At 44.8% G+C, this 12,212-nt stretch overlaps 1 protein-coding gene across 1 annotated transcript in view; it reads right to left on the bottom strand.

Annotated features, from left to right (window-relative positions):
• Window positions 1–7,428: 7,428 nt before the first annotated feature.
• wdr18 (WD repeat domain 18) overlaps window positions 7,429–12,212 on the bottom strand; it is a 70,053-nt gene continuing 65,269 nt past the window's right edge. The window contains exons 9-10 of the mRNA XM_071909079.2: window positions 11,966–12,034; window positions 7,429–8,350 (exon numbers count right to left, since the gene is read on the bottom strand). Coding sequence (XP_071765180.1) covers window positions 8,222–8,350; window positions 11,966–12,034 — 198 coding nt within the window. The 3' untranslated portion in view covers window positions 7,429–8,221. The remainder of the gene's footprint in view (window positions 8,351–11,965; window positions 12,035–12,212) is intronic.

Raw genomic sequence — 12,212 nt, 5'->3', positions numbered from 1 at the left:
TCTGCTTCCCCTGGCCTGAGCCACACAATAAGGAAGTTAAATTCCTGCTCTATGCTGATGACCTGGTGCTGCTGTCACCAACACAGCAGGTCTACAGCAGCATCTGGACCTGCTGGAGCAGTACTGTCACAACTGGGCCCTGACAGTAAACTACAACAAATCAAAAATAATGATCTTCCAAAAGAAGCCCAGATCTCAGGAAACCAGATACACATTCAATCTAGGAAATACTGTACTGGAACACACTCTACACTACGACTACCTGGGACTCAAAATCAGCGCCTCAGGTAACTTTGGTCTGGCAGTGAATGCACTGAAAGAAAAGGCCTGTAGAGCCTTTTATGCAATTAAGAAAAAAATCCACAAAATAAACATACCAATTAGAATTTGGTCTAAAATCTCTGACAGTGTAATCCAACCCATTTCCCTTTATGGAAGTGAGGTTTGGGGTCCGCTCAGCAAACAGGACTACACCAGATGGGACAAACATCCTACAGAGGTCCTGCATGTGGAGTTCTGTCGGACCATACTAAACATCCACAGAAAAACACCAACCAACGCATGCAGGGCAGAACCAGGCCGTTACCCACTGATTATAAACATCCACAAAAGAACTCTCAAATTTTGGATGCATCTCAAATCGAGTCCCCAAGACTCCCTGAGATCTCAGGCACTGCAAACCCAGGAGCTGGACCCCCAAAAGAGGCAGAGCCCCTTCTGCCAGCTGGTCAGGAGACTGACTGACACAGACCAACCTCAGACCAGCACTGCTCCAAAACCACAAATCAGAGTAAACCAAATTATACAACAAACAAAAGATACATATCTGGAACATTGGACAAATCAAACACAAACACAAAACAAACTTAATTGCTATCTGGCCCTAAACCGTAAATATAAATTGGCAGAATATCTTTTCAGTGTAAAAGACCCAAAGCAGATCCAGATCCTGAGCAGATCCAGATCCTGAGCAGATCCAGATCCTGAGCAGATCCAGATCCTGAACAGAGACAGATCCTGAGCAGATCCAGACTGAGTGACAACAGTCTGGCCATAGAGAAAGGACGACATAAGAAGTCCTGGCTACCAAAAGAGGAACGAATATGCGGCCACTGCACAACAGGTGAGGTGGAGACAGAGATGCACTTCCTCTTGAAATGTGACAAATATAATCTAATTAGAGCAGAATACTTTAAGAAATTAGAATTATTAATCCCCAACTTCACTAAACTGAATGAAAGTGTCCAACAGCAGATCCTGCTGGGAGCGGGACAGGCAGCAGGTCCCGCTGGGAGCGGGACAGGCAGCAGGTCTAGCTGGGAGCGGGACAGGCAGCAGGTCCCGCTGGGAGCGGGACAGGCAGCAGGTCTAGCTGGGAGCGGGACAGGCAGCTAGACCTGCTGGGAGCGGGAGAGGCAGCAGATCCCGCTGGGAGCGGGACAGGCAGCTGGGAGCGGGACAAGCAGCAGGTCTAGCTGGGAGCGGGACAGGCAGCAGGTCCTGCTGGGAGCGGGACAGGTAGCAGATCCCGCTGGGAGCGGGACAGGCAGCAGGTCTAGCTGGGAGCGGGACAGGCAGCAGGTCTAACTGGGAGCGGGACAGGCAGCAGGTCCTGCTGGGAGCGGGACAGGCAGCAGGTCCTGCTGGGAGCGGGACAGGCAGCAGGTCTAGCTGCACAGTGACCGCCTGTCACAGACTGAGGGACGGCCCAGAATGATCATCTGGACCTATCTTACTCACTACTGTTTGTTTATTGTTGTATTATATTATTCTAACACTGTACTTATTGTTAATAATATTGTCATAATTTGTAGTATTATAATACTAGTACAATTACGTATTGTTATAATACTTATTATTTTAATACTGTTTTTGCTTTGTCAGTATCTTATTTGATTTATTTTACTAGCAGAACTGATTCTGTCTTATTCAGTAATGTATCCTCTGTTTACTCTGTTGTTAGATCAGTTGGATCCTTTTGTTGACTGTCCTGAGACACTTTGGCAATTTTGTTGTTATGACATTCATGCCAATAAAGCAAATTGAATTGAATTGAATTGAGAGAAAGAGAGAGAGAGACAGAGAGAGAGGGAGAGAGAAAGAGAGAGACAGAGTGTTTTGTTACAGTTGTTTACACAGTTCTCACTTATTTGTATTTATATTTTTTAACTGCAATATCCACATTTTTCTATTTTTATTTTAAGTTATCTTTACTTATCTGTATATATATATTTTTTCTTTTTTTAACAGCAAAAGCGCAATTTTTCTGTTGTATTTTTTAGTTAGAAATTTTTCCTACTCTTATTTATATATTTGATTGCAATGTTGCAATGTTTACACATTTCTTTATTCTAGTATATCTTTAATTGTACGTACATTTTTTGTTTTTATTTCACACTTGCTTTGGCAATGTAAATGTATGTTTCCCATGCCAATAAAGCCCCTTTGAATTGAATTGGGAGAGAGAGGGAGAGAGAGAGAGAGAGAGAGGGAGGGAGGGAGAGAGAGAGGGAGAGGGGGAGAGACAGAGAGAGTGTGTGTGTGTGTGTGTGTGTGTTGGTCTTACTGATGGACTGTGAACCAGCAGACCAGCAGATCAGATGGACAGTGGCTGAAAAACCTGATTCCTCCGCCTCGACTCTTCTTCTGCACTACAAAGTCATTTCAAACAGCATTTCTTTGAGATCTTTTTGTTTGAGTTCTGAGAAGTTTCACTGAGTTTTCAAAGAAAATCCAAACCTGCATCCAGTCGCTGCTGCAGCTTCGTCCCGTCCGACGTCCGCACCTCCACCGCAGAACCTGTTTCCGCATCTCTCCCATCATGATGTGCAGAATTAAAACTATTAGAATTAAAACCTTTTATCTACAGATGAAGTCTGAGCAACACTGGTGTTCATTTGAATTCAGATCATTTTGTGAGTAGCTGCAGGAATTTAGCAGAAATGAACCAAAGGGGAATATTTTGTGAGATGTTTTGGGTTTCTGAATTCATATCACATCACATCACATCACATCACAAAGTAAATGGACACACAAAGTCAGCTGTGATTCTGTAGGTTGCTTCCTTTATCAGAGAAATTTGGCTGCAATAATTCTAGTTGTTTGCAGACCAGATTTTACAGCATGTGATCAGGAGAAAATAGGCCAGAAAATTTTGGCTTTGGACTTCAAACCAGCTGTTTTCCTCTGGACTCCATCTTCCATCTGGTTCCAGGTCCGGCGTTCAGCACGGTCCTCAACATTAAAGTCTCCCGGCTCAGCATCACGCTTTGAACCCGTACGGCTTCTAATGCAGCTTGTCAAACCGTCTGCGTTAAGCCCGTCTCTCCCAGAGCTGGGGGGGGGGGGGTCTTGGATGTCTTCAGTGTTGCGGTCCTGTTTTCCCCTCAGTGGTGTCTCACTGGGGATCGGCAGCTCAGATAAAAGCTAATGAGTTCCACCTCGTTAGAGCCGCTCTTCGTCAAGACTGAGAGGAATTAAAGGTTAGAAACCGGCGCAGAACCTTCTGGAGCTGGAACCGGCCGGTCCGGCTCCAGTCCTCATTAAACACATTCATATCCAATCCAGTGACACATTCCTCCTCATTCCTCTGTTACAGCGAGCGCTTTGTTAGCTGAGTGAATTTAATATGAATAATAAATAACCGCTGCAAAAAACCAATAAATACAATTTTCCTGTGTTTCTACAGAAGGCAAATGATTTGAATGCATTTCCATTCAGACAGCTGGTTAAGAACACGACACGGTTCCCCTTAGATCGCGGGTCATAATTCACAGATCTGATTGCGAGATGCGATGCAGAGGCGGAACTGGCTTCGCTTCCCACAATCAATTTGTTGCTGCGCCGCAGCGGCGAAGGTTTCTATAAACAAGATGATGAAGCTGATGGATCGCCCACCTGTCTCCTCTCTGAGCGTTCAGAAGAACCTTGCAGCGGTTCCTCCGACACAGAAGAACCTCGCAGCAGTTCCTCCGACACAGAAGAACCTCGCAGCGGTTCTTCCTCTCGTTACTGGAGGAAACTGAATGTAAAGACTGATACACAAATCAATTAGGAGCTCATAGTATTTCCCATGATCCTCTACCAGTCAGGATGAGTCTGTGTTTGTTTACACTCAAAAAGGGTTCTCTATAGTACCTGGAAATGGTTCACAGCAGAACCCTTTATGGTGCTGTACAGAACCCTTTAAGAATGTATGAAATGTTCCAAACCAGCAGTATTAAAGAACCTTTTCAGAACCACACTGGGTTCTTTTATTCAGATTTTTTTTTAAATTCTATTTTATTATGGTTCTCTATAGAACCATGAGACCAAGTGGTTCAGTTCAGTTTTTAAATAACTTCTTAAAACTGATTTGTGTAAACTTGCTTTCTGTAACAATTCTTAGATTCTTAATTCTTTGTCATTATTTATTATTTTTAAGGTATGTTTTAAGGTATTCTTGTTTTTCTGTAATATGGTTGTAAACTGTTTCTGAAAGGCTGCTTTCCAAATAAAGTTGATTATTATAATTATTGGTGAAGATGAGTCAGAACTGAGCAGGAACCTGTCAGTTTCAGTTCAGTTTAGAGTTGATGTTTCTGTCCGGCTCAAACAGCTTCATCCTCAGACAGACTGGATCTCTTTGGGAAGTGAGTCTTTGAAGAAAGGTTCTGGAGAAATTGATTTAGTTCAGTGAAAACGGAGTAAATCAATGGAAAGCGTGTGAACAGCAGATGGGGCAGGAGGCCTTCAGTGTTCTGCCAGAGAACTGAAGTCTCCTACAGAAACAGACAGCTAGTCAGAACAGCTGAATCATCACATTTTGGTGGATTTTATATTTTCCTGGATGATTATCGCCGGTTCTCCACCCAGCTGGAGGTCACAGCAATCAGCCACATGTCCTCTCCTCCTCCATTGATTCCAATGGGAGTGTCACGTAATCAAGCAGCTCCCAGTCCCAGAGTTTATCCAGCAAACAAAGTGACATCATGTTCCTCTGACTGGATCTACAGATGAAGCTCTCTGATGTTCCACAGTGCAGACTGAACCTACCTAAACCTAAACCTAAACCTAAACCTAACCCTAACCGAACCTACCGAGGGAAGCAACATAGAGGAGTCAAACCAGTGTTTAAAGTTCCATATCCTCCACTGTCCAGAGTTTTATTTTGTGTCTTTCTGTCCATTCAAAGCTGTGTGTGTGGTGTCATGAACCAAAAACACTCTCAATCCATTTCTCCACGTTCATTTTCCAGCATCTCTCTGAGCCTTACCAAGAACAGGCCGTTTCTGTCTCCGTGTCTTTAAGGCTCATTAATATTAACGACCCTCCGTTCCGATCGGCTAACCGTTTCGAGAGCGAAACGTGAGACGCCGCGGCCCGGCGGCTACAGGTAGGGAAAACTCTCCGGTAATAAACGATGACGACCGCTCGACCGCTTTGAAAAAAACACTTTGTTAGTCTATTATTTCTTACAGAAATGATAATGAGCGAACCTTTGTGACGCCACAAAGTTACGGAAGTCCAAACGGCTCGTTTAGAGGCTCGCTTTTCTAATATGGATTGTGTGGATTTAGATTCAAGATTCAATAACTTTATTGTCATTGTGCAAGCACAACGAAATTGCAAAGGGTTAGGGTTAGTTTAGTTGGCGACCATGCGTTTTGATACTTTAACCATTTTTTATTTTCTTTTATTTAACCTTTATTTATATAGGGTAGGCTGTCTGAGCACGCATGCTCTTTTTCAGCAACGCCCTGTTTTACAGACATACAGTTACATCATGCAAACAAAAGATACATAAATGAGAGTTCATATACAAGCAAATTTAAAAACAATTACACTGACCAATGGCAGTTAATTCCCTGCTTTTGACAATGGTTTTGAATTCATTTAAAGAGATCAAGTCTGTTAGTTGAAATCCAAGTAAAAGGAGCAGCAACTGAGCCTTTTTACCAACACAGTCCGGCAGAAGGACCAGACATCAGTATCAAGTCCTGCGATCCTAACTGAGCTGTTTCTGAGTCAGATAACTGGAGAGGGAACTGGGGAGAATCCACAAAATTGCCTTATAGATAAAAACATACCAGTGACTCAGTCGACGCATGGATAAGGAAGTCCAGCCAACCACTGAGTATAATAAGCAGTGATGGATTAGTCTTCCACAGTTAGTTATGTACCGTAGAGCACCATGATGCACAGTATCAACCATATGAAGACAATAAGCGGGAGCATTCCTGTAATAATTCATGTATTAAAGATCACCACAGTCCAGAACGGGTAAAAAAGTTGCTTCCACCAATCTACGTTTAACATTAAAAGAAAAGCAAGACTTATTTCTAAAATAAAAACCGAGCTTCAGTTTCAGCTAGTTGTTCTATATGTTGCTTAAATGAAAGTTGATCATCAGTTAAGAACCCTAAATATTTGTAGGCACTGACAGCCTCAAGAGGCTTGCCCTGAAAAGTGGTAATGTCAGGCTTTAGCAAGGTATTTTTATTTTTAGAGAAGGCCTTAAGTTTAGTTTCACCATGTTTAGATAGCACATCCAACTCCTTTATAATCACAGAGGCAAGGGGAATCCTGTTTTACACCATATGGGACCCCAAAATCAGTGATTCTGTGATCTGTTGCTCCGGTAGAGGAGACTGGAGAAAGCAGATTCTGACAACTTATAAAAAAAAAAGCATGACTAGTTGTTTTTTTTAATATATCATCAGAATCTGCTTTGTCGGCGGTCCTTTATGTTCTAGAAGTGATTTTCAGACTGTTCCTCCTCAATGGCAGTGAATGGAGAGAAAAAAACCCACAATTCTCCAGTCTCCTCTACCAGAGCAACAGATCACAGAATCACTGATTTGGGGATTTTATCATGGAGGAAGAAACACAACCCAAGAGACTACCAGAGTTCAGTATTACTTTAACAAACCAGTTCAGTCCTGTTGGCTTCAGGTCGTCTGGGTTTCTGGAGCAGAAATCCCCTCAGCAGCTTCTTCCTCTGTCAATTAAGAGTTTGTAAAGATGGCCGACGCTGATGGAGGTCGGAGGTTAAACGGCCGGTGGTTTGTGCTGCAGATAAGAGCGGAGAGATTTCCTTCCTGAGGGAAAACTGCTTCCTCTGACCTTCAGGATCTGCTGCTGGACGGAGGAAGAATAATAAAAAGCCTCTTTTCTCTCTGCAGATGGATCTCCTCAGAGCCGGAGGCTGCTGTGATTTCCTGAACCTTCTATATGAATTATTCTTTAGGACTATATAGATTCCTTCAGTCTGTTTCTGCTCCAGCAGCTGCAGCATCACAAGCTCATTTCAATTCTTACATAATGAAATCTGACGTTGCGTTTAGCCTTTATGTGACTTTCCTGATGTACATTGATGATTTATTTTGCCTGGTTAAATAAAGGTTCGATAGAAAAATATTAAGATACCGACCAGCGACATTTCTTTCATTCAGGTTTTATTTTTCAATGTTTCAAAATGTAGAAAAGTCGTCTTCCAGGACTTGGAAACCGAGACACCGCTTCTCTTTCAGCTCTTCAACTCTGATTCATCTTAGTGGCTTCGTCTCGGTGCCGTGACCCCTGACCCCTGACCCCTGACCCCACCGGGGGTTAATTGGGGTCGGGGACTGATATCTGTAAAGTCCAAATCTGTGAGGACAGGCGGAGGCTTTCCTTCACTGTCGGCCAGCAGGACAAAAAGCAAGAACACCAAAAAACTTTCTGTCCCAACGCTGATGGATTTTGGGGTAGTTGGGGTAGTTGGGGTAAGTTGGGGTGGTTGGGGGCAGTTGGGGTAGTTGGGGGTGGCTGGGGCAGTTGGGGTGGTTGGGGTAGTTGGGGGCAGTTGGGGTGGTTGGGGGTAGTTGGGGTGGTTGGGGGTAGTTGGGGCGGTTGGGTATCAGTTTGCCCCCCTGCTTCACACAGAACAGGAACATGTAAAAACAATAAAAAATGAAGAGTCAAGCGGTCCAGAGCAGGAACTCCACACAGAGCGGACTGTAACCAGAAGGCTGCGGGTTCGATCCCAGCAGAGTTCTGCTGAAGTGTCCGTGAGCAAGGCACTGACTCTGGATCAGTGTGTGTGTGTCGGATGAAGACTAGCATGTAAAACACACGTTTTACAAAGATTTTTTTTTCTAATAGCTCTATGCCTACAGGTTACAGGAAGGTGTGTGTGTGTGCGTGTGTGTGTGTGCGTGTGTGTGTGTGTGTATGTGTGTATGTGTGTGTGTGTGTGTGTCTATGTGGGCTTGGTGAGCAGCTGGCTGGAGAAGTCGTACAGATCCTTGTTGACTTTCTTCAGAGTCTGAACTTCTTCTTCCAACTCTGCAACACGAACCTTCGTGTTTTCTCCTTCACCAAACACAGTCTGAGAGGAGAGGAGACAAGGAGAGGAGGAGAGGAGAGGAGACAAGGAGAGGAAAGGAGGAGAGGAAAGGAGAGGAGAGGAGAGGAGAGGAGAGGAGGAGAGGAGATCAGTGTTATTACCAGGTGTTCTGTAGTTCTCGTTTCATTTCTCATTGCAGTGTGTTGTACTGGTCAGCTCCCAGTAGAAACCAGTAGAAACCAGTAGAAACCAGTAGAAGCCTGTTAAACTTGGTGCATTGTTTTAATGATGCCTCCTGCCCTGCGGAGGTTTTCATGTTTTTTTAATGCGTCTTGCAGGTTTTGAGCTGAACGGATCCAGAACTGATTCAGACCTGAATCCTCCATCAGTTCAGCCTGACTCACTTTCCTGTCATTTATTATAAATCACACTGTCAGCAGGTGTGTGTGTGTGTGTGTGTGTGTGTGTGTGTGTGTGTGTGTGTGTGTGTGTGGAGTAGTCTATAAGATATGCTGCTAATGTCTGTATATAAACTGAAGGCAGCTGATTAACTACAGATCACATTACAATAAATGCATTAATTAATATAAACTGATTATTAATTAGGTCTATAATGATCCATGAAGTTCCACAGCTGTATTTCACTTTAGTGTAAACTGTGCAGGGTTAACATTCAGCCTGTCTCACTGCCTGCCTGTCTGTCTGTCTCACTGCCCCGTTCTGTATCACTGTCTGTCTCACTGCCTGTCTGTCTCACTGCCTGTCTGTCTCACTGCCTGCCTGCCTGTCTGTCTCACTGCCTGTCTCACTGACTGCCTGTCTGTCTCACTGCCTGTCTCACTGACTGCCTGTCTGTCTCACTGCCTGTCTGTCTCACTGCCTGCCTGCCTGTCTGTCTCACTGCCTGTCTCACTGACTGCCTGTCTGTCTCACTACCTGTCTGTCTCACTGCCTGCCTGCCTGTCTGTCTCACTGCCTGTCTCACTGACTGCCTGTCTGTCTCACTGCCTGTCTGTCTCACTGCCTGCCTGCCTGTCTGTCTCACTGCCTGTCTGTCTCACTGACTGCCTGTCTGTCTCACTGCCTGTCTGTCTCACTGCCTGCCTGCCTGTCTGTCTCACTGCCTGTCTCACTGACTGCCTGTCTGTCTCACTGCCCGTCTGTCTGTCTGTCTCACTGCCCGTCTGTCTGTCTGTCTCACTGCCCGTCTGTCTCACTGCATGCCTGCCCGTCTGTCTGTCTGTCTCACTGCCCGTCTTTTCTGTCTCACTGCCCGTCTGTCTCACTGTCTGTCTGTCTCACTGTCTGTCTGTCTCTCTGCCCGTCTGTCTCACTGCCCGTCTGTTCTGTCTCACTGCCCGTCTGTCTCACTGTCTGTCTGTCTCTCTGCCCGTCTGTCTCACTGCCCGTCTGTTCTGTCTCACTGCCCGTCTGTCTCACTGTCTGTCTGTCTCTCTGCCCGTCTGTCTCACTGCCCGTCTGTTCTGTCTCACTGTCTGTCTGTCTCACTGCCCGTCTGTCTCACTGTCTGTCTGTCTCACTGCCCGTCTGTCTCACTGTCTGTCTGCAGACTGTAAACTCTTCAGAAGACAGAACTGACAGTTTGACTGATAAAACTCAAACGAACACCAAGTGCTGTCAATCAAACAGCTGTGGGCATCAGAGTTAAAGACAGTGATGACAGAGTGATGACAGTGATGACAGTGATGACAGAGTGATGACAGTGATGACAGAGTGATGACAGAGTGATGACAGTGATGACAGAGTGATGACAGTGATGACAGAGTGATGACAGTGATGACAGTGATGACAGAGTGATGACAGTGATGACAGTGTGATGACAGTGATGACAGAGTGATGACAGAGTGATGACAGTGATGACAGAGTGATGACAGTGATGACAGAGTGATGACAGAGTGATGACAGTGATGACAGAGTGATGACAGAGTGATGACAGTGATGACAGTGTGATGACAGAGTGATGACAGTGATGACAGAGTGATGACAGAGTGATGACAGTGATGACAGTGTGATGACAGAGTGATGACAGTGATGACAGAGTGATGACAGTGATGACAGTGTGATGACAGAGTGATGACAGTGATGACAGAGTGATGACAGTGATGACAGAGTGATGACAGTGATGACAGAGTGATGACATAGTGATGACAGTGATGACAGAGTGATGACAGTGATGACATAGTGATGACAGTGATGACAGAGTGATGACAGTGATGACATAGTGATGACAGTGATGACAGAGTGATGACAGAGTGATAACAGAGTGATGACAGTGATGACAGAGTGATGACAGAGTGATGACAGAGTGATGACAGTGATGACAGAGTGATGACATCACATTCTCTCTGTGTTCAGACAGCCGGTCTGATTAAGGCTGACTCTCCACACTGTAATTACGGCCCAATCAGCATGATATATGCAACATAACCAGTTATGCTAATGAGGTCATTAATGAAGCTAATTAATGCCTTAATTAGCAAATGTGTTTATATCAACATACTTCTCTTCACATAACACATGGGTGGCATTAAATTTAGTTTTGCCTCTTCACTGCCACCATGGAAAAAGAGAAAATAGTCCCATTAAACTCCATCATGTCCAGCTGCTGTTCAACATGATGTGCTCTGTTAGCAGTTTGTCTCTTCAGTGTTTTTAATGTGTTGTTGAAAACTACGGGAGCCTGTGAGGTCAAACCGCAGAACAGACAGCAGGAGCCGCTGACTGGAAACAGCGCTGGTTTGACTTCATGGGAGATGATGGAGACAAAACGACTGCTGTTCTCCTTTCAGGATCGCTCCGACGGTCAGACCTTCACACATGATGCTGATCTGCTCTTTGCTCACGGTGAGCTGAGCTGAGGCAGAACCCAGAGCAAACACACTGAGCCTTTCATCCGTTGTTCTAATCTGAACACTCTGCTCTCTGTGTTAAAATCAGCTGGTGGTGATGAACTTTACATTCCTGGCTCCATCCAGATATTTCCATATGAGAAAATGTTTCAGGATGTAAAACATCAGCGGTAAACGTCAGGTTTTGGTGTCAGTCCCTCAGAATCAAAGAGCGAGGGCTTCTTTCTAGAGCCGCCATTTTGCACCAAGAGACGTTCAACAATCATACAGGGAGAAATCCATCGTAGAAGAGGAGAGAGACCAGTTTCTCCACCACAGGAGCAGGAGAGAGACCAGAATGCACTGCAGGAGCAGGAGAGAGACCAGAATGCACTGCAGGAGCAGGAGAGAGACCAGAATGCACTGCAGCAGAGAGACAGGTTGGGTTTCAGTAAGGGTGCGGGGTATTATGGGAAACGTAGGAAATCACGAACTGCAGTAGAAGTAGACGAGGCAGGTTGAGGGAAAGTGAGTTCATCAAAAATGAAAAATTACAACACTTGATCACAAAATGTAAAAAAATAAGAGGAAGAGGAGTTTTATGTAGAAAACAGTCTAGTAAATATTTTATTGTCTTTCCTTCACTTCTCTTCCATCAGGATCATTTCTGCCTCAGGAATATTTGTTCCATCTGTTGATCAGCTAGGAACTGAAGCTTCTTCTACTGTTGACCTCAGTATGGAAACATAAAATATAATTAACATAATATATAATCATTTGATGTAACTGATAAGCTGCGCCCACTCACCTTGTCTGTCACAGCGTTCATCAGCGAGTAGAGTCTGTCAGCTTTCTGCAGGTAGGTTTCCTCTTCATCCTGACAGAGACAGACAGGCAGACAGACAGAGAGACAGACAGACAGACAGAGAGACAGACAGAGAGACAGGCAGACAGACAGACAGACAGAGAGACAGAGAGACAGAGAGAGAGACAGAGAGACAGACAGTGTGAACACAGCGTAAACAGTGTAAACAGTGTGAACAGTGTGAACACAG

This window comes from Centroberyx gerrardi, chromosome 9, assembly GCF_048128805.1.
Source record: "Centroberyx gerrardi isolate f3 chromosome 9, fCenGer3.hap1.cur.20231027, whole genome shotgun sequence".
Lineage (NCBI taxonomy): Eukaryota > Metazoa > Chordata > Actinopteri > Beryciformes > Berycidae > Centroberyx > Centroberyx gerrardi.
The sequence above is the reverse complement of the archived record's forward strand: the minus strand, read 5'-3'. Positions and strand labels throughout refer to the sequence as shown.